This window comes from Castanea sativa, chromosome 2 (genome assembly GCF_040712315.1).
Source record: "Castanea sativa cultivar Marrone di Chiusa Pesio chromosome 2, ASM4071231v1".
Taxonomy (NCBI): domain Eukaryota; kingdom Viridiplantae; phylum Streptophyta; class Magnoliopsida; order Fagales; family Fagaceae; genus Castanea; species Castanea sativa.
The window spans coordinates 49,250,251-49,272,512 of record NC_134014.1 but is presented as its reverse complement, the minus strand read 5'-3'; the positions used below and the strand labels follow the sequence as shown (position 1 = coordinate 49,272,512).

At 35.6% G+C, this 22,262-nt stretch overlaps 1 protein-coding gene across 4 annotated transcripts; it reads left to right on the top strand.

Moving 5' to 3' along the window:
- The first annotated feature begins 11,555 nt into the window (after nucleotides 1-11,555).
- LOC142623392 (zinc-finger homeodomain protein 1-like) lies at nucleotides 11,556-22,003 on the top strand. Of its 4 annotated transcripts, none has more exons than XR_012842135.1 (2): nucleotides 11,556-11,571; nucleotides 21,725-22,003. XR_012842135.1 is itself a non-coding variant. In XM_075796797.1 (2 exons), exons 1-2 carry the CDS (start codon nucleotides 20,195-20,197, stop codon nucleotides 21,763-21,765), a joined length of 801 nt encoding a protein of 266 aa, XP_075652912.1. In that variant the 5' UTR covers nucleotides 19,929-20,194; the 3' UTR covers nucleotides 21,766-22,003. The 4 variants fall into 4 exon arrangements, 3 of the variants coding, with proteins under 3 accessions (XP_075652912.1, XP_075652914.1, XP_075652913.1); XM_075796797.1 differs by lacking the exon at nucleotides 11,556-11,571 and adding an exon at nucleotides 19,929-20,954; XM_075796799.1 differs by lacking the exons at nucleotides 11,556-11,571; nucleotides 21,725-22,003 and adding exons at nucleotides 19,929-20,954; nucleotides 21,183-21,448.
- The last annotated feature ends 259 nt before the right edge of the window (nucleotides 22,004-22,262 follow it).

Sequence of the window (22,262 nt, the reverse complement as noted above, 5' to 3'; positions counted from 1 at the left end):
TAGAATTTAGATTTGAAATATCCATTGAAAATGTAATATGAAAAGGGTTGCAATACTTTGATCATTTGTTCAAGAACAAGTTAGGATTGAAGCTGCTCGAGAAAGTGAAGCCTGTAAGAATTCTCTTGAGCGACCCTTTATCTCACTCGAGAGAAATGGTAATCAAACTTAAGCAAACCCCTTTTTCACTCAAGTGAAACAATAACTCAACTTGAAAGTTTATTACTTTTTTTTTCTAGGTGCCATTTGTTTTTTTTTTTTCTTCTTCTCCCCCCCCCCCCCTCCCCCAAATCCTCTTATGCACGTATAAAAAACTGCCTTTGCGCTTTTTTTTTTCGAAGTAGAGTAGGCTGCCACAGCATGCTATTGAAGAGTAAATCTTGTGCCTCTTTTTCATCGAGAAAATTGCAAAAACCTATATAGTTGTTTGCCGACTCTAGTTGTGATCCCAAAAGAGTGTACGAGAGATTGGTTTGAACCATGAAAAATCTTTTAAAAAAAAAAGAAAAAAAAAAAGAGGTTCACTGCCTCAATTCTTAAAGTACTTGAGGTTTTAGTTTGTTGACGAGAAAGCAAGCAGGGCCTTTTGTGGAGGTTATAATAATGGGTTTAGTTATACAAAAGTCTTGTAAGCATATCCCACTGTTTTTCCTTTTACATATTTTCCACAAGATTTCTTCATAAAAATTGCAAAAACCTATATAGTTGTTTGCCAACTCTAGTTGTGATCCCAAAAGAGTGTACAAGAGATTGGTTTGAACCATGAAAATTGATAAGGGTAAAACCAATATGACGGTATGGCTGGTATGATTGCAATAAGGTGACGGGTAATATGACTTAAAGAGGACGGATGGGTGGTAGACGGACAGGAAGAATTCATGCGTCGCTCTCCAGGCTACCTCAAACCACGCTATGTGATTAGGGCTGACGTGGCCCTGAGTGTGATTCACGCAAACATGAATACGAAGAATTCTTGCACTACACGTTAGCCTTAATCAAAGGAATTTCATAAGGAAATGAATTCTTAAAGGTATGAGAATGGAAAGAGTTTTAATCATAAAAGGAAGGAGCTTGATAATCAAGGGATGGAAATCGACTCTACCCCCTATAAATACATCCAAAACCCCCATGACTAAAGGTACGCACATCTGACTCAACTCTAGCACTTTAGGGTTGAAAAGAAATTCTAACTTGACATTCGGAGGGTTTTTGGCCGGTACCACACCGGTGCTCTCTTTTAGGTCTCTTTGTTTTCTGTTTGCAGGTTCGATTCAAGTTGGAGAGTGCTCGCAACTTATTGGTGATATTTTCGACATCATCAAAAAATTTAAAAAAAAAAAAAAAAAAAAGAGGTTCACTGCCTCAATTCTTAAAGTACTCGAGGTTTTAGTTTGTTGACGAGAAAGCAAGCGGGGCTTTTGTGGAGGTTATAATAATGGGTTTAGTTATACAAAAGTTTTGTAAGCATATCCCACTGTTTTTCCTTTTACATATTTTCCACGAGATTTCTTCATAAAAATTGCAAAAACCTATATAGTTGTTTGCCGACTCTAGTTGTGATCCCAAAAGAGTGTACGAGAGATTGATTTGAACCAAGATAAATCTTTTAAAAAAAAAGAAAAAAAAAGAGGTTCACTGCCTCAACTCTTAAAGTACTCGAGGTTTTAGTTTGTTGACGAGAAAGCAAGCAAGGCTTTCGTGGAGGTTATAATAATGGGTTTTGTTATACAAAGGTTTTGTAAGCATATCCCACTATTTTTCCTTTTACATATTTTCCACGAGATTGTGTGGGTTTCCAAAAGGGTTTTGCATTGAAGAGGTTCTTCTTTGGTTTTGCACTTTGTTACCAAATCTTTTATTTGTGCTTTTACTGTTTTTCTTATATTGCTCATTGATTTGGTATTTGCATAAATGTGTTGGAATATATATACAATAACTTGGTAATTGCTAATATATCCATTATTCCGATGTATAAATCATATACGGGTCTAAAAAAGATTTTTCATGTCTTGTTTATGAAAAGTGGAGATAGTAGTATTTACCCCCCACCCAAAAAAAAGTAAGAACATACTATTTAGTTTATGGATCATCCACATTATTCATGTTACTATACACTACTACCAAAAGAGGAATTTTGATTGTGTTCAGTTGGTTGGTAGGATTTTAAGGCGAGAATTTGAAATTTTTGAGAATTATTCAAATTATGGGTGGTCATGAGTTGAGTAATATTGTGTGAATTTTTATTCTAGAGATATATTATTTCCTACAATTTATAAGATTTTAGAGTCTCACCTAAAAGTTAGGAATTTTAATATTTAATATCTTAAGCTTCTTAAAACGGGAAAAAATCACAAGTAAAACTAGATAATATTTATTAGAAAAATGCTAACGAATGCCTTTAGGGCATTATTTAATAATCTATTTAAAGAAAGTTTTTATGGAAAAAAAAAAAAAAGTAATTAATATTTTGATAGTTTTTTTCTTTTCTCATAAAAATGATGTTAAAACTTTCTTAAAATAGATTATTAACGAATGTCCGCATGACCCTATTTATTATTAGGTCTAATATAGCATAATGGTAACATGAGTTACCCCCATTAAATATAAATTAGTTTATAATCTCATGCATATTCATAGATATATTTAAGAATAAACATAATTAAATGCATATTAAAATTCATAGACAAGTTAAATGCAATTTATGGTTGTAGTAAGAAAATTTGGATTAAATTTAAATATATTAGAGATGGTTTTAAATGAGATCTAAGTAGAATGAGCTAGAAGTTGTTTTAGATGGACTTAATCTATTTTTAAATGGATTTTTTAGAAGTTTTTTTTTTTTATATATATAAATAAGTTGAAAGTATTACACAAAATTTTACTTCGAAGTATAATATAATTTCAATTGGTTTTTTTTTTTTTTTTTAAAGTTTTTTCATGAATCTTCAAGTAAAGACACTTGACACAAAATGAGAGATGGAATGACACTTGACAAAGGGGATTGCATGGGTCAGGTTGGAATTATAAATTCTCAAGAAGATAATGAAGAGGCCTTAAATTAAGAAATATAGAAAGAAAATTTCCAAAAATTCACCATATGTTCTTGCCAAATGAAAATATTGTGTGATATGTATATATAGCCATAACAAGGGAACAAAAGTAAAATTTCATAGACTTGAGGGACAACTTGCTGCAATTGTCATAAATTTAGCGATTATCATGATTCAGAGAGGGATGGGTTGGGTTTTCGTTGCACGCAAGAATTAGTGAATAGTCACTGAAAAGGAATATCTTCCATTTAGGTGCATGCTGGGTGTTAGTGGAGGAACCATTTGACATTGTCAGCCCAAATATGGAGTTTATTGATATCTTTAGATTCAGCTCCCCTAATAAAAAACACTAAAACAGGGCCACGCTTTGCCCCCAAGTCTTGCCATTTAACATTTAGTAATATTTTTTTTACAATATTTGTGTACAAATTCTCATCTAAACAGGTCATTGATATCACTTTTTAATTTTTATTTTATAAAAGAAAATGCATAGAAAATGAGGTGATCTTTACGCGTTTAGGGCAAACGATGGTCATCAATGCACTCGCTAGTAAGAGGATGCTTGAACTCAAAACCAGAATTTTGTTACTCCAAGTCTTTTATTATTAGGCCACTTGAGTCGTTGACGTATTACTTTTTTAATTTACTTAATAATCTGTCACATCAATAATTATGAAATATTTTACCAAAATTTTACCATCTTTGTTTAACATTAGCCTAAACAGCCTTTTTTTTCTTTTTAATTTCTTCCCACTTCACTCACATGCAACCAACCATTATTGAAATTTGACATCAAATGCCCTCTGAAATTATTTTGATCATGTTATTTTATGGCAATATTTTAATTATTATTATGATGATAAGTGTGAATATATATAGAGGGAAGCTAACTAGCTAAGAGATAAAGAGATAAAGAGAGTAACCTTTATCCTCAACACACCAAATGTCAACCAAACCATTGGTTGTGGGGGTGGAAATGTCAGGCACACACATAACCTCTCTCTCTTAGTGTGTATGTGTACTGTTTAAAAATCACCCATGTAAGCTTTTATTATCCCATCCAAAGTGGTCCTCATTATTATAACCATTGATTCTTTCATTCAGAACCATAATAATTCTTGGTTTCTCAGTAGTTTACAATCATTATTTTTTAACTGGTCGAAATAAATTAATCCACAGTAAGCACCCCCCCAAAAAAAAGACCCATTTCAGTGAATAAAGAGAGAGATGATGATGAATGAAAAGATATATCATTACTTGAAGAAAACAGGAAATGTGTTTGTCCCCTTTATCTTTAGCACCAATGAGCTGTAAAATCGAAGCATGAATGATAAGAAGTAAGAAGAGGGAAGAACATGAAATACTTGGGATATAACAAGCAAAAGAAAACAAAGGAGAGTGGTTTTTGTTCACTTGTTGGTGGTGTGATGGTGGTGCAAGAAGCAAAGCTGGGGGCCACTGTTCTAAGAGAGAGAGAGAGAGAGAGAGAGAGTGAGAGAGCAAAGAAAATAAAAGGCTGCAAAAGAATATAGAAATGGTAATCACGGTCGTTCCACTCTTTTTTTTTCACGTCCCGTCACTATCTACCTCTCTTTTCCCCGCAATTCTCTCTTCTTGTAGTAAATATTTGCACTATACATGAAGCCAAAGCTAGCCCAGAAGGGAGAGTTGTGTTGGCTTTTTCCGTTCCGTTTTTTTCTTCACATGAGAGGAGATTCCCGTTACGTTAGTATTGCTGAAGCAATAAACACTTTTACTATTTAACACACACAAAAGTGGCTGGGCAGAGATGTGTGTGTGTATGTAAGAGAGAGAGAGAGAGAGAGAATGGTGGGGATGACACAATAAAACTGTCCTTTCTCATTCTGTGTTCTTGTACTATATTATTTGGCGGTTTCCCTCCAACTGACATACAAAGAGATTTAACAATCTCTCTCTCTCTGCATTGCATGTCAGCTTGTCCCGTCAGACGTCTCTAGCTCAACCAGGGTTGGCTGTTTTCACGATTCACATGTAACACTACTTCATCCTTCATTAATTGTATCATACCCGGATCATCAACTTCAGCCCTAATCTTTTTTTCTTTTTTTAAATAAATAATTCCCACTAAATGGATTGTTACCATTTTTTAAAAAATATCAAGAAGAATATAAAGAAATAATCGATGTTAGATGACATCTCTACTTGAATACGGTCATAGCAATATCTTATTTTAAAGAATCAAGAAGGATATGAGGAAATAATCGATGTTGAATGACATTTCTATTTGAATACAGTTATAGTAACATCTTATCCGTTAAATTTAGCGAGTTATATCCACATAAACTTCACAAATTATGTTTTTCTTTTTCTTTTTTTTTAAAAAATGGCTAAAATAGGCCCTTACAGAATAAAAAAATAATTGCATATTAAAGTTTTCTTAAAATATTTTGTTTGAGGGAGCATGGGGAGAGGTTAGGGATTTAAATAATGGATGTTTCTCTTAAAAGTACTAAAAAATATCATTAGACCTAAAGATGCTACAATGTCATATTTAAGTGTAAGGGTTTGATGGTCATCCACACATATTGGGTAATGGGAAAGGTAAAATAGTTGAAGATCTCATGAATATTTCATGAAGTGTATAGAGTACCCATAGACATAAATCAACTATTTCGTTTTATGAGATTATTTTGTTGTACAGCAAATTCGATTTCTATCTCTTTGCCTTTTGCAGATAACATCATTTCTAGGAAAGTGAATTGAAGTCACGTATATGTCTGTTCCTGGTACCTTGATTCCACAATGCGTACAAATTTTTAGGAGAATTGGAGGTGAAAACAAACAAGATTATGAAATAATTAATGTAATATAGTGACATCCTGTTCAATTTACAGTATTTCGGCTTAAATTTATGATTATCTACTTTAATTTCTGTGCTTTTTGTTAATGGTGAATCGCTTATCTTTATTCAGCAACAAATTTTCAGACAATTAGTGGACTTAATTTTCTAACTCCTATTATTCTAACCTTACAATCCTTTACATTATTATAGACACATCACAGTACATGTACATGTACATGTACTAAACCCTACACTTTTAGTACAGTTTCTCTTTGTTTCCTTAATTTTCAGACCGACAGTGGAGATTCATTAATGAATTCTCAAGGGCATGATCAATGATTCTTTTAGCATTACGTTTCCTGGTTATGTCAAGAGCAGCACAATGTACCCTTAGAATCTTACAGGTTTACTGCATCTACATACATATTTTGACGTTTGTCTAGTGCCTACAATCATATACAGGAGAGCTAGTCCTATATAGATACAACAAAATTCAAGGTGCAAGGCTAAAATTTTTAAGGATTGTGTGAGAGATTGAGTTCAGTTCTCTCATGGTCCCATGGACAATTGCTACATGACTATGAATGAGACCCTGACTGTTGTGGAGCCAATCTGAAATTGGAAAAGGAAAAAAGACAAACCAAAACAAATCTATGTCCGAGTAAAGGTCTTTTAGTTTTGGTAATACGTAAGAAAGTTATTAATAAATAAATAAACTGGTAAGCATCATGTTAAGTGTTAACATTGACATTAAGTTATTAAAGTCTTTACTTCGTTCCCCATTAGGACTCATCCAATTTTTTGGATGATATGACAGGACAATTGACACACATACATATGTATATATATGAAGTACACCTTTATGAGAGACAGCCTTGGCCTATTTCATAATCCGTCCAAAATGTAGCTTCTATTTCATGGGTTAGGATGTATTTCAATTATCAATTCATTAAAAGACAAGAAAATTTTAACCAATTTTTTAATTAGATGTCATAAGTTGCACCTGGAAGGTAAAGACGACAGAGAGACCCCTATCTTTACCAAATTTTGCGAATTTTGCTTTTAGTGGGTTCGAATTACTTCAAAGAGGACTTTCCAATGTTAAAAATAAGAAACTAATAATAATTATAAAAAAACAAAAAAACAAAAACAAAAGTTGCTTGTATTAGTATAATTTAAACAATATAATCTTTGAAAAGAATCCTTGCTCAATGGATCAACTATTGCAACTATCAAACAAATTTCTGTTCTATGCCTAAGGAAAGGGTACAACTACTTCTAGGATATAAAATATAAGATGTTTTAAATGATTTGTGCTCCTTTTTCATTTGTGTCTTCTTCTTCTTCTTTTTTTTTTTTTTTTTAATTTGCGAGTTCTTACTATTATTTGAATTGCTAGAAAACCTATTCATTTCCTTCAACAAGGCAATGTCGGGTTTTACGTTTTTTTTTTTTTTTCCTTTCCTCTATTGTTCTTTTATACTTTTATTACTAGTAAAAAAACTAATGCTTGTTGCAGTTTCGCCTGCAAAAAGTGAGAGCTATACATTAGGTATGATTTTTTATTTTCTTGCTATTTTAACATCCTCAATGAGAATATATGTTGTGTTGATACTGTTAGGTTCTAAGACCTTTAGGTTTAAATGTATTAGAACACTAATTTGTAATATTAACAAACCATAATCAAAACATTTTTGGTCTTGTTTAAACTGCTCAAAATATGTGTCTTTTATGTAAAATTAGAATCGAGTTGCTGCAGAATTTACTGTGCAATTCTGCCTGGCTCGATCGATCAAGAATTAAACTCGACCGATAAAAAGTCGTGCAGATTGTTTTTCTGCAGAATTCTCCAACTCAGCCCAAACCCGTTTTACGTGTAGGGTTTTATGTTTTGCCCTAAGTATAAAAGGGAAAACTCTAGCCACGTTTTTAGAGGTTGTTGATGCTGTGTGTGTGAATCTTCTATAAGATCTAGAGGTGTTTGTCTTCACACATACTTAGGGTTATCAAGGATCAAGATTATGTCAAAAACTTGATGATCATTCAATTGCTGCATTAAGAGCTTAAAAATATACAAGCAGGAGTGCTTGTGCTTGCTGGGAATCCAAGAAAGAAGTAGTTCATGGACTCGGAGTTATCACGTGGTCGTGGTAGTAAGTTTCCTACTCGAGGTAGCAATACGATGTTAGTGGTCTAAGTCGCTATTGTGTAAACTTCAATTCTTTTATAATGGATTCAGTTTTACCTTGAGGATAGCTAGGTTAAATTCTCCCTAGGTTTTTTTAACTGTTTGGTTTTCCTAGGTCATCATATCATTGTGTTATTTATATTTTCGCTGCTTTGCATGATATGATTGTTTTGTGTTAACTTAGATCTGCATAATTTACCTAAGTTAATAAGCTGGCTAAATAACTAGGTTATTCTGGTTGTTTAAAGGGGTCTAAAAATGTACAGATACCATAAAAAGAAAAGTACTTACGTTTAGGTTCATATATTTTAAAGTTGTCAAACCGTACTAAATTATATGTCTTTCGTTAATTATTGATGTGTTTTAAAGTAGTAATTGAGTATCAAGTTGAAGACACAAAGTTTGCTGAGGAACAATTCAAGATAAGTACATTTCAGTATGTCTCAACACTAGTCTCTATAGTAGCCGATTGATTTAACCTAGAAAAGCCTAGTTTTTTTTTTTTTTTTTTATCCTCGATAGCAAGCTTGATCGATCAAGACACGTAAATCAACAACGCTAAAAAGTGCATAACTTATATGCTTTAAGTCCAATTTGAGATCACTTTTTTGCGGCATTTAAAGGACTTTATAAGCCATCTCTAGAGAGGCTCAAGAGAGAGTGAAAACCATGTTTGTGTAGTTAGGGTTTTTGTAACCAAGTTTCCCTCAGTTTCACCATACTTGAGAGTTTCAAGTGAATCTAAACATCAATTGGTGAACAAGCTAAAACTATAGCAACCATTATAAACTTGCTACTATGAAGAATACCTTTAAGAAGTTCTTGGAGTCAGTCGGAGGTTCCAATCATGACGCGGATGTGTCATCCATGAAGGAGTTCATATGTTGAAGAGTCTAGAGGTTTTGAAGCGGTGGAGGTTTCTGCAGTAAGTCATCTAGAGTTGTAGAGTCTATTTAAATGCTTTACTTAGATTATAAACTTTTCTCAATACAATGGATTGTCTTTTGGGAAGGTTTTTACTTTGTGACAAGTTGTTCCGTTGGTTTTTCCTAGGTTACTATATTGTGTGTTCTATTATTTCTATTTCTTTTACTTTTATACAAAATTGGTATTGTTTTCTTAATTAATGACTATTCATTATTTAACTAATTAATCACTTGGCTTTATACACAACCGGGATTTAAATTTCCCAACACCCACAACAACCTGTGAGGGGAGGGGAGAAGGAAAAGGTTTTTGTTAATTTTTGAATTCAAGTTTTTTGTTTGCATATATGTACAAGATAATTTTACATGATTTATTGATTCTTCAAAAAAAAATTTACATAATTTATTGGTTTACCTCCTTTTGGAGTTCTAACACAAAGGCACACTATAAATTTTATCAAAAACCATACTAATTATTGATTTAGTATAGGGTAGTTGAATACTTTGCTATTGATTATCCTTAGAGAATAATTTTATTTTTTTAGATTTGGAATTTGGGCAAGGAAAAGACAAATTTCAAGATAAAATCTTCTCCTATTTAAGTGAACTCTCTCCATTTTTCAAGGTAAAGATTATATTTCTTGAATCTGATAATGTATAGGATGCCACATTGTTTAAAACTTTAAATAAAACTAGCCCCATCACACGCACTTCGCGCGTGCAATGAGGCTTTTTTTTAGCAAAAAAAAAAAAAAAACTCTGTGTTTTTATTTTATAGATATAATTTTTATTTTGAGAATTTAATTTATAAGTGGATAAAACAATTTGAAAATTAATAAGAGAGTGGTCCTATTTTTTAGGCAATGTTTTAGTGGGAGTTAAAATTGTATTTTTACTAGATTGTCCTTTAATTTTGTCTCTATTTAAACATATAATTGTAGGGGCATTTTTGAACTGAAAAATAAGGAATCCAAACTAGAGAAGCCCCTTAAATAATAGTATAGATCATACTAAATATATCTTTAAATTTATAATTTTTAATAAGACTATGATATCAATTCATTTCATATAGAAGTTATCCTTCTATAATAGAAAGCTATTACACGAAATAGGAATGAGATTAGGAATCTTTCAAACAAAAAAGGTTTCACACAAATTAAAAAAAAAGTCCCAATAATTATCGGATATTGAATTGTAATTGAGAAAAATGAGGTGGGTTCGCTAAAAACATTATCCGTGGTTGAAAATTTGATGCAATTTTTATGTGTAATTAAGAAAATTTAAAAGTATTTTGATTTGTAATTGAGAAATTTGATCAGTACAAAAAAAGGTTTCAACTATGAAACAAATATCGGGTTTGACATTTAGTGCAATAGTTAGAGCTATTGCATTGTGCAATTACACTTTCAAGGGTTGATACCACTTATTGAGAATATAAAGCCTTGGGGAGCCTCCAATTGAGTAGTTAATATAACATGTAGGGACAACATTTGACCCAAAAGACTTAATCTACCAACCTTATCTTTAAAATCAATCTTCTAGCTCTCTTTTTAGAGCCTTCCCAACTCTCTAAAAATAGAGAGAGACACCGTCATTCCAAAGCACCCCACCCCCAGTCTCTTAGAGGAGCTAGAAGCTGCTTTTGCACTTTGTTCTGCCAAGATGCTTGGTGCAATGAAGCAACACTTCTAGTTCGTCTCTAAGACACTAGAACTAGTTTCTTTAGAGTATTAGAGTAAGCAACAAAGGTAGGAACCTTTGATCATTTTCCAAGGTGATTGTGGGGAGTAAAAGGACCCAAGCAGGCATTTGGGCCTTTGGGCTCTAGCAAGGAGGTCCGACCTGTCTTTAAATTAAGAACTTGTCAGTACTGCCAATCGGCCCATACGCCGAGGGTCCGAGCACACGTCCGAGGGTGAATTCCTCCTCGGATAGACCCAAGAGAATTCGGAGATTCACTATGAAGGTCAAGGCAGAAAGCCGGAAAGACTGTTGGTTAAGAGGGGGAACCCCTGAACCTTTTAGATACACCAGTGTTAGAAAAATATCATAAGCAAAGGCTGCTACCTCCACATTAAAGACTCTGCACCTACCTCCCTGGCCGCATTAATGGGGAAGTGACCCCTGAACAGTAGGACCGAAACTTCTAGTTGCTATTCAAAGTACTAAGAGAAGAAATATCTATGGGGGAGGAGATGAGAGCAACACGTGGATAAAGCACTAAGGCAAGGAGTATTTAAAGGGGGATCAGGCAGTAACCAAGAAAGAAATGAAGAATTGTAAACCTTTAAGAAAAAAAGAGAAATAATACAGAAGTGGTCCTCGGCTTACGTCCGAGGAGGCCAATTTGTCATTATCATCTTCTATTTACAAGTATCTTTACACCGTAGCCTGTTATCAAGTTCTTAGTACCTCTAACTTAGATTTTAAACCCACGCTCTACAAATTTCATTGTTTAAGGCTCGTTGGGCCTGAGCCCATAATTGTTTTTGGGTCCAAGTGCAATTGTGCACTTACAGTGATCAAGCGTCTCTAGGCATCTTCTTGTCTCACTCATCTACGCCTTTAAAGGAATTTTCCCTGGTTTATAATATTATGTGTAAGTACTTGTTTCTAATATTTTGTTTATTTCTTTGTTTGTGTATTTGTATGCTTGTATGTGTGCTCAAATTAAATTGCTATGTAAATGTCATGCGTGCATAAATTAATTTAATCATAATTTTACCATGCTAGTTAGGATCTAAATAGGAAAATGATGCATGTTCCTTGATTAAAATCTTATGTTAGATCTTAATTCTTGGGCAATATCATTTGTGATTTCGTTTGGTCTTAGAATTTTACACATGTTCATAATATATTCTTGACCTTTTGTTTGTGCCAGATCCATAAGTTTAGTTGAAGTTATAATAAAATCTTTTTTTTAAAGTAAATTTCATTTTGTACATAAATTAAAATTATTTTTAAATTCAACTATAAATTTCAAACTTAAATTCAAATTTAACATCAAATTTGATTTTCAAACTCAAACTTCATTTTCAAACCCAAAATCCATTTTCAAGTGCAAAATAAAAATAAAAATCTCAAGTTCTCAAATAAAATTCAACTTCAAATTTTAAATTCTAATCAAACTCTCAAAAATCCAATTTTCAAAATTCAAATTCAAATTTTCAATTTTCAAATTAGAATAAGTTCAAATTCCACACTTTAATGTATGTGCATGTTACAATATGTTCATATGATAATTTTCAATTTCAATTTTATTATGACATATGTTATCTAATTGTTTGACATGATAGTATAGAATATTTAATTGGCTACCATTGTCTAGGAGACCAGTTTTACTGAACAAAGTGGGTGTCTAACACATTCCCACTTTATAACTTCACCTCTGAACTTAGATCAATGGTTCTAGATAGTACCTTATCCGTGTAATTTTATAATTGGTAAAGTGTAATTAGAACCAAAGCTATTTATTTTTTTCCTAAATTGTATTTGAGACTATAGTCTTGTAATATTTCTACCAAATGTAAATTCATATTCAATGAAATGCAACGTGATTTAATTTATTATATTTTTTTTTCTTTTGTAATAACATAAGTAATGACTCTATTGAAAAACCCTCAATTTAGGAGAAAAGATATTTCACATAGATTTTTAACTTTGAGGGACAATACCAGGGATTGGGCTGAGTTATAAAATAATATATTATACTCCAATAAATTAGTAATTTTTTAGAATGTAAAATGTGATTATTGTTAAAAACAAATGAATGCTAATTCTCTATGTCAATTGTCAAGAATCTTGTGGTCAAATGAAATTATTTTGTACCAAGAATAATATTGGAATCTTTCTTGGACACTTCACACTTGTAACTAGGGTTGTCCATGGGTCAGGTCAGATCGGGTTTTGGATTGACCTACACCCGACTCGATTGGCTCGAGTGAACATAAAATGGACTCGCAACTGATTGAATGTTTGGGTCGAACCCGGCGGCTCAGGTCATTGATTGAGCGGGTTGAAGCCGTCAGGTAATTTTGGCTCTAAAGCAAAAAAAGAAAATTGAGAAATCACAAACCTAAGAATACAGAAATCAAAACCTAAAAGAACACAGAAACAGAGAAATCAATCCAAAAACACAGAATCAACACCAAAAGGACATAGAGAAATCAATCCAAAAGGACATAGAGAAATCAAAATCGAAAAGGACAGAGATATCAACCCAAAGAATACAAAGAAATCAAAACCCAAAGCACACAGAGAAATCAAAACCCAAAGGACACAAACCCAAATACAAACTACAGAAATCACATAGCACAAACAAGACATTAGATCTATGGACTAAAATGAAGAAAGAAGCGAGATATAACACTAAATCGGCACCACCACCACTTCCCTACCCCATCATCACCACATCCATCACAAGATCAATGCGAACTCCAAAAAAAAAAAATACATTTTTTAGTGACCCACCATTAGATATACAAGATCAAAGGATATTTGAAGCAGATTAGAGAAGGCTTTGAGAGTTGGGTGTGAGGAACTTGACAGCGGTAGGGCGACTGTAAGAAGGGGTTAGGGATTTGAGAGAGAACAAAGAAGGGGAGAGGGAGCGTGAAAATATTGTTTTGAAGAATTAAACTAAATGGGTTGGATTTTTTTACTTCTCACATGTCGAGTCAATTTCTACGAGTTATGAGTTGTGGAACCCAAAACTGAACCGAAAACTCAAAATTTTATCTTTAACCGGCCCACACTCGATCCATCTGGGCATTCAAATCTGCCTGTGGGTCTTCAAGTCAGACCAGTTCGAACTAGTGGGTTGGGTCGGAGTCTGAGTCTGACAAATTGATGAACAACCTTAGAGCATTCACAGCAGTGGAGCTAAATAGCTATATTGCTATTTTAGCTCCACTCAAACCACAAAAACCCACATGCAGCAGTGGAGGCAAAGCTAAAAAAATTTAGCTTTGCGCTACAGTGCTCATGTATCAATACATGAGCACTGTAGCTGAAAGTTATAAAAAAAAATATATATTTTATTCGGCAGGTGATTAAAAAACAATACTTCACTCCTTTCCCTTTTTCATTTCACGCTGACCTCTTTTCTCTTCATACACTCCGGAAAGCATCTCCATTTCTCTTCACAGTCCCTCTCTCCATTTCACTCTCTCCTTCTCTTTCTCTTCACAGTCCCTCTCTGAGCTCACCGCCACCGCCGCCACCGCCGTCTTCTCTCTTCAGTCACTCCGGAAGTCTCTCCATTTCACTCTCTCCTTCTCTTTCTCTTCACAGTCACTCTCTGAAGCTCACTGCCGCCGACGCCGTCTTCAACGTCAGCTGAGACCCACGCCGACGCCGTCTCAACTCTCTCAAGCTCACCGCCGATCAACCTCAGCCCACGCCGTCCAAGCTCTCAACTCTCTCAAGCTCGCCGCCGCCGGTCCTTGCCGTCTTCAACGTCACCGTTCCACCTGGTAAGACCCACCGCCGATCCACTAAGACCCACGCCGATCAACCCTCTCGGCCTCAGACCCACGCCGTCCAAGCACTCAATTCTCTCAAAACTCTCTCAAGCTCACCGCCGATCAGCCCTCTCAGCTCACCGCCAATCAGCCCTCTCAGCTCACCGCCGATCAGCCCTCTGTTTCACTTCAGGTCAGTTGAACATTTATGAATTGACAGAACGTATTTGTATTGGACAGAATGTATTGGGAATTTTCTGTGTGCAGGGTAATTTTCTGTGTGTATGGAATTTTCTGTGTGTACAGAATGTGTTAGACTGAATCTATTTGTGATGAAATGTATTGGGAATTTTCTGTGTGCAGGGTAATTTTCTGTGTGTATGGAATTTTCTGTGTGTACAGAATGTGTTGGACTGAATGTATTTGTGATGAAATATATTGGGAATTTTTTGTGTGTATTGGGAATTTTCTGTGTGCAGGGTAATTTTCTATGTGTATGGAATTTTCTGTGTGTACAGAATGTGTTGACTGATTTTTTATGTGTACAGAATGTGTTGGACTGAATGTATTTGTGATGAAATATATTGGGAATTTTTTGTGTGTATTGGGAATTTTCTGTGTGCAGTGGAATTTTCTGTGTGTATGGAATTTTAGTAATATTATGGTTATGAAATCCATATAAAATCCATCACATCCTACACAGTTTCTAGAATACACGTTTATATAGAGAAATGTTGGTTGACTGATTTCATCTCTGTCCATCAACTAGTACTAAAAAAGAATTTAAGTTTTGATATAAAGATTAGATTGGGAATTGTTTGTGTGCAGGGAACTTTAGCCAAAATTTTTTTTTTTTTGGCTTTTAATTCAGAGCATTTATGAATAGACAAAATATATTTGTATTGAAATGTTGTGGGATTTTTCTGTTTGCAGGAATTTGTGGTGTGGTTTTCTTTATTAGTGGGATTAAGCTACCGTCAAATTAAGTATTTATGCATAATCATGTTCTATTGTTATGATTTTAAGTATTTTAAGTTTTGATATAATTATTCGATTGGAAAATTTTTGTGTGTAAAAGGAACTTTACAATTTTTTTTTGTCTAATTTTATGTAGTCACGTAGAGACATGGAGTCATGTAGAGACCTACCATATTACAAGGGTATCATGAATGGGGATATAGAAATTGACTCACAAATTTTAGGAACATCTCAAAATACTCCTGTGTCAGTTTCTGATTCTCCACCTGAAGTTGAGAATGCCTCTTCTACAAAAGGAAAACGGGGTGCTAACTTTAGTGTAGAGGAAGATCAACTCTTAGTGTCAACATGGCTTACTACTAGTGTTGATCCCGTAAGCAGTAATGAACAAACACAAGCTACATTTCGTCAAAAAGTTTGGGAATACTTCACGCAGTACAATAAATCCGGTAACACACGTACTATTACCTCCTTGTTAAGTCGTTGGGGATTGATCAGTGAAAGGACAAATAAGTTTGCAGGGTGCATGGCTAAAGTTAACGCACTTCATAAAAGTGGTATAACAGAACAAGATCAGGTATAAATTATATTGCATTAGTGTTAATATACACATTTATCAATAGTTTGAAGATTCTAATAATGTTATATTTTTTTTTTTTAGATTATCAATGCGAAGGCTTTGTTTTTGGAGATACACCAAAAACCCTTTCTTCTTGAGCATTGTTGGCTCATGTTAAAGGACTAACCAAAGTTTGCCACTCTTAATGGAAGATCAAGAGCATCCGTGCCTCCAACTCCAGAGTCAACATCTATTGGCGAAGGGGGCGAAGGGGATTGTGGGTCCGGACTTGGTGACGGTTGCAATCTTGAGAGGCCAATTGGTAAGAAGGCCGAAAAAGCCAACCGAAAGAACAAAGCCACCGGAAAAGATGTAGGGGAATATTTGACTAAGAAAATGAAATTTATTGATGAGGTAACTCGATTGGAAGAGGAAAAAATGTTTATTGAGAGGGAAAAACTTACAATTGAGAAGGAAAGAAGTGAAGAAAAACTTAAGATTAAGAAGGAAAAAGTCATGATTGAGAAGAAAAAATTTGAGATGCAATATATGTTAGAGGAGGAGAGAATCATGATGAAAGATACAAGCGGCTTGACCGGAACACAAAAAGCTTTTTATGAACAACTCCAAGAGGAAATCATGGCAAAACGAAGTTCACATAATTAATGGGTTTAATTGTATTTTGGATGTAGCTTAGGCCTTTATGTATTTTGTAGTGGCTTATGTAAGCCTTTAAGTATTTTGGTTGTAGGCCTTTAAGTATTTTGGTAGTAAACTTTTAAATTTATGGTATTTTGGTAGTATTTTGTAGTGCCTTAAAATTTATAGTATTTTGGTAGTAAACTTTTAAATTTATTGTTTATCTTGTTTTGCTTTGATAGAAATGAGAGCAAGTTGTTGTTGTTGTTTTGCTGAGTTGTTGTTGTTGCTGCTAATGCTTTGATAGAAATTAGAGCAAGTAAAATTTAAAGTATTTTATAGTATTTTGGTTATATTCAATTTGTTGTGGCTTATGCGTAAATTGGTTATATTCAATATGTCACTTGACTTTTTAATCTTGCATCTATAGTAATAATTGTTTTTCAATTGTCTTGAAGGTTGCATCCATGAATCGCTCTTTGTTGTACAAGTTGACTCTTGATGACTCAGATGAGGATGAGATAATTGAAGAACTTGTTATGGAAACATCACAACCTAAACGTCGTCGCTCTATTCGACGTAATCATTTGGCAGGCCATGAGAGGCTTTTTTTTTATTACTATGCTCCCACGCCAGTATATCCACCCGCTTTATTTCGTAGGAGATTTCGGATGAAGCGTTCTCTTTTTCTCCGTATTCAATCTAAGGTAGAAGCTCATGACTCTTACTTTGTCCAAAAAAGAAATAGTGCCAGCAAACTTGGTTTATCTTCATTACAAAAGATAACTGCTGCACTTAAAATGCTTACGTATGGAGTATCGGGGGATTTGCTAGATGAATATGTGTGGATTGGAGAAACTACTGCATTAGAAAGTTTGAAAAAATTTGTTACTGCGGTAATTGATGTTTTCTCTGAGGAATACTTAAGAAAGCCAAACAATGAAGACATTGCTAGACTGTTAGCTCATGGCGAACGCCGAGGTTTTCCAGGTATGTTAGGTTCAATTGATTGCATGCATTGGAAGTGGAAAAATTGTCCATCTGCATGGAAAGGTCAATATTGTGGTCATATTCGTGAGCCTACTATTGTTTTGGAGGCAGTAGCATCATATGATCTTTGGATATGGCATGCATTTTTTGGGTTACCTGGGTCAAATAATGATATTAATGTGTTAGAGCGGTCTCATGTATTTAATGAACTTGCTGAAGGACGTGGTCCTGCAGTACATTACTCAATCAATGGTCATGACTACACAATGGGATATTACCTTGCTGATGGTATATATCCAAAGTGGGCAACATTTGTGAAAACAATCTCATCTCCACAAGGACCTAAGCGAAAATTATTTGCAGCAACCCAAGAGGCGCATAGGAAGGATGTTGAGCGTGCATTTGGAGTGCTTCAAGCACGTTTCGCAATTGTCTGTGGACCTGCACGCTTTTTCCATCTTGAAACACTCCAAAAGATCATGAAAGCGTGTATAATTCTCCATAACATGATTGTTGAAGATGAACGGGATGATAATGAAGTGGTAAACTTGGATTATGAACAAATTGATGGAGTGGATAATCCTCCTATGCAAGTGTTACATGAACAAAATGATGAATTTCTGTCATGCATTGAGAGGTATGGACGCATTAGAGACCAAGACATTCATTTTCAACTCCAGAAGGACCTTGTCGAACATTTATGGCAATTGCATGGCGAGTCGTAGGAACTTGTGCGAGTGTGTGAGTTTTATTGTAATTTAGTTTGAGTTATGTATGTGAGTAATCTATGGACTACATTGTTCCAGCTATAATATGTGTTTTATTTTATATGTTTTATTATAAAGTTCCTCTATTTCATAATTTAGTTTGAGTTTTGTATATATATAATTTGGAGTTAAAATAATTTGGGCGGTGGTGGAAGGGTTGGTGGCGGCGGCAGCCGCGGTGGTGGAAGAATCGGTGTTGGTGGTAGTGGTGGCGGTGGCTACGGCGGTAGCGACTGCGGTGGTGGTGGCGGTGGCAGTTGTGGCGGCGGTATCGGCGGCGGTGGTGGTGGCGGTGGCAGTTGCGGCGGCGGTAGCGGCGGCGGTGGTGGCAGCGGTAGCGGTGGCGGTAGTTGTGATGGTTGTTTATTGTAATGAATATATTATTTTATTGTAGTAGATATATTATTTTATTGTGATGTTTATATTATTTTATTGTGTTGAAAGCTAAAATAGATCCACTGCTGCAGCATGTTTTGTAAAGTGAATAGGTAAAATAGATAAAGTAACTTTTAGTGGAGTTAAAAAGTTAAATTTTTAGCTCCACTGCTGTGGATGCTCTTACTTTTAAGTTTTAACAACTAAAAAAGAAAATAGTATTTCAAAAAAAAAAAAAGTAATAATAAATTTTTTTTTTTTAAATGGAAGCACGTAGTAGTGGAAGCGCGTAGCGTCGTCTGTTTTACGGACAGAGAAAATATTAAATGCATGTTGACGCGAAGTGCGCGTCACGCATGTCGGAGAAGAGCGCACGTAGGCAGTAAGCAGCCTTAAATGCCAACAATTTAATTTTTCCTATGTAATTCCGTGGCCGTCTCCATGTTCCCTCTCCCCAACACTCTCACACTCTCACTTCTAACTCCGTACATTTGCTCTCTTTGTTCCCCTTTGCCTTCATCATTCATTCATACATATCGCTCTCACTCAGCACACCCCCACTCCCTTCCCCCACAATAGTACCCTTTATAATTGTCTTCTTTTTAGGTTACGTACTGTTCTTTATCCACAGATTTTCACGCGCCACTCTACGCGCCACTCCACTGGGCCCCACCTCACGTCAGTTAGTTTCAGGTACGGGAATGCGTGCGGGCTGGTTTGACATGACTCCCAGGGCTTTTAGTGTCGTTTTAATATATTATATTATTATAATGTGGAGGTTTTTAAGCGCGTGGAGTTTCAGAAACAAAGAAAAAGAGTATGCTAATGATACTGTTATTGTTATTGTTATTGTTAAGTAGGTTTTTTCTTCTTCTTTTTTTTGGATTCCTTTTTTTTTTTTTTTTTTTTTCTCTTTTGTGCTGCAGACTGTAGTACTGTACCACCACTCCACTTCCTGAATTTCACAGTCACAAGCACCTTCCCCACAACCCCTTCGAATTTTCACTGTCTTTAGCTTTTTACCTCTCAGTAAAAATAAATTAATTTAAATTAAATTAAAAAAAAAAAACCGGTTTACCGGGTATAGCGGGTAGAAAGGAGACAGGATTGAGGCCCAATTAACTGGGTTTCAGAAACGGGAAAGTATATGAAGGACTTTGAAGAAGGACAGCTCTTTTTGCAGAGAGAGAGAGAGAGAGAGAGATAGCCAGGTAAACAAAAAATTCATGGCCACACTCTCTCACTCCTCTTATCTTCTCTCTTCTGCTTAAAACCTTTTTTAAGCCCCCATAACCAAAACCCATTAAATCCCAAACCAAACCAAACCAAAAAAAAAAAAAAAGGTGAAAACTTCCTGTAAAAAAAAAAGTTCTTGCCTTTGGTGGCAGTGGCGGTGATTTCTGTTTATTTGTATTCTTTTTTATTTTTATTTTTAAATGGAGTTCGAGGATCAAGAAGATCACGATGAAGAGATGGAGCTGGGTGGGGCGAGTTACGACTCGTTGGGGAACTCGGGTCGAGTCAAAATGCAGAGCTCTGGTGGAGTATTAGCAGCATCAGGAGGAAGTGGAGGAGCTGAGGCTGTGACTCAGCCATCGAGGAAGCCGAGGTACCGTGAGTGTCTGAAGAACCACGCGGTGGGTCTCGGAGGCCACGCGCTCGACGGTTGTGGGGAGTTCATGCCAGCTGGAGCTGAAGGCACACTCGATGCGCTCAAATGCGCAGCTTGTAACTGCCACCGCAACTTCCACCGTAAGGAAGGCGAAGGACACGGCGGAATCTCGACCTCCCCTGCCTCCGCCGCCGCCGTGGCCTCCGGCGACGCTTACATGGTTCCACACCACCATCAATTCTCGCAGTACTATCGAACCCCAGCTGGGTATCTAGTGGCGACCCAGCATAGGCCGTTGGCTTTGCCATCGACTTCGGGTGGTGGTGGGGGACATAGTAGGGACGAGCAAGATGATGTGTCGAACCCAAGTGGAGGGAGTGGTGGGTATGTAGGGACGGCTTCGAAGAAGAGGTTTAGGACAAAGTTCACGCAGGAGCAGAAGGAGAGGATGATGGAACTGGCTGAGAGGTTGGGTTGGAGGATTCAGAAGCATGATGAGCAGGTTGTGCAGCAGTTCTGTAACGAGACTGGGGTTAAGCGTCATGTGCTCAAGGTTTGGATGCACAACAACAAGCACACACTCGGTAAGAAGCCCTAGCTAGCTAGCTAGCTAGCTGATTTTTTTATAAAAAAGATTTGGAAGAAGAAGAGCAAGAAGAAGATGATGATGATGATGTGTTTCTCTATTTTGTAGCTAAAGTCTAGACATTGAAGAGAGGAGGGGGCTGGTTTTGGTTTTCTCTTTCTGTCTGTTATTAATGTCTATTCTTTTTTCTTTTTCTTTTTTTCTCTTTCTCTATCTCTCTATCTAGCTAGCTAGCTCAGTGCACTGAAAGAAAGATTGGTACGGGGATGAAGGAATTGGAAGTGGGAAATTGTGTTGCTGCTGACTTTGCTGAGAAATTCTGCTGCTTTTCTCGGGATTTTAGGGTTTGCTTTTCTTTTCTTTTTTTCATTTTTTTTTGGGGGGGAGGGTTTTGTGTTTAGGTAGTACTGCTGGTGTTTTGGATGGGTATTGTCAATTTGGATAAGACTATTGTTGATGGGCTAGCTAATTTCATTTTCATATTTCAGTGCATGCAAAATCTTTGCTTTGTTACATTACCTGCATATATGCTCCGGTAGTAACAGCGCTAGCAAATGGATGCTCTATAGCCTATATATATGGTACCGGTAGTAGATATTAATGGGGTTCAAGGGTTTTTCTTTTTCCTCCCTATGTATTATATAAGTCTTTGTTTCAGGCTTTCAGCTGTAGGAATGAGGACTTTGCATTATTGGAGTTGGTAGTCTGGTTCGTTTATGTTAGAAGTCAGAAAATTGACCTCTCATTCGTAAGTTTGTTTCATCTCAGGCACTTGGAATAGGAGCTCTCTCTGCACCACAAACGTGTGACTACCTGCATTTTCCGCTTTCACCTGTCTTTCTACGTGTGTTCAAGTATCTGTCTGTCATTTATTACTATCCCAACTTTTCGTTTCAGTCCTCTGTGAGAGTGAGAGTGAGAGAGAGAGGGTATGGGGCATTTATGTTAGAAGCATTATGGATAGTAATGCATGAGTTTACTTTTCTTGCTGCTTCTTGTTTATCAACAGAGAACCTTCAATGTGGATGCACATGCTTTGGGCTTTTACATGATGTTTTCAGAACCTTTGCTTGCTTTCATTTCTTCTTCTTCTTCTTCTTCTTCTTCTCTTTTTATTCATCTTTTCTTCTGAAGGTACTTTGGCCAACTTTAAAACATCATTGAAGAAGCAAAGTTTAATTACTGTCACCACAGAGACCCCATTGTCTGATCTGTATCTGTTGCCAAGTTTTTCCTCTTGTATACATTGCATTTACTTTTGCAGTCATCACTGCTCACATTGATTGATCTTTAATTTTACTTTCTT

Bases quoted from the DNA above. Each gene is read 5' to 3' on its own strand.
- LOC142623392 (XM_075796797.1), top strand. From the start codon at position 20,195: ATGGAGTTCGAGGATCAAGAAGATCACGATGAAGAGATGGAGCTGGGT. The intron at 20,955-21,724 runs GTAAGAAGCCCT...GTTTCATCTCAG, and splicing joins CAACAACAAGCACACACTCG to GCACTTGGAATAGGAGCTCT.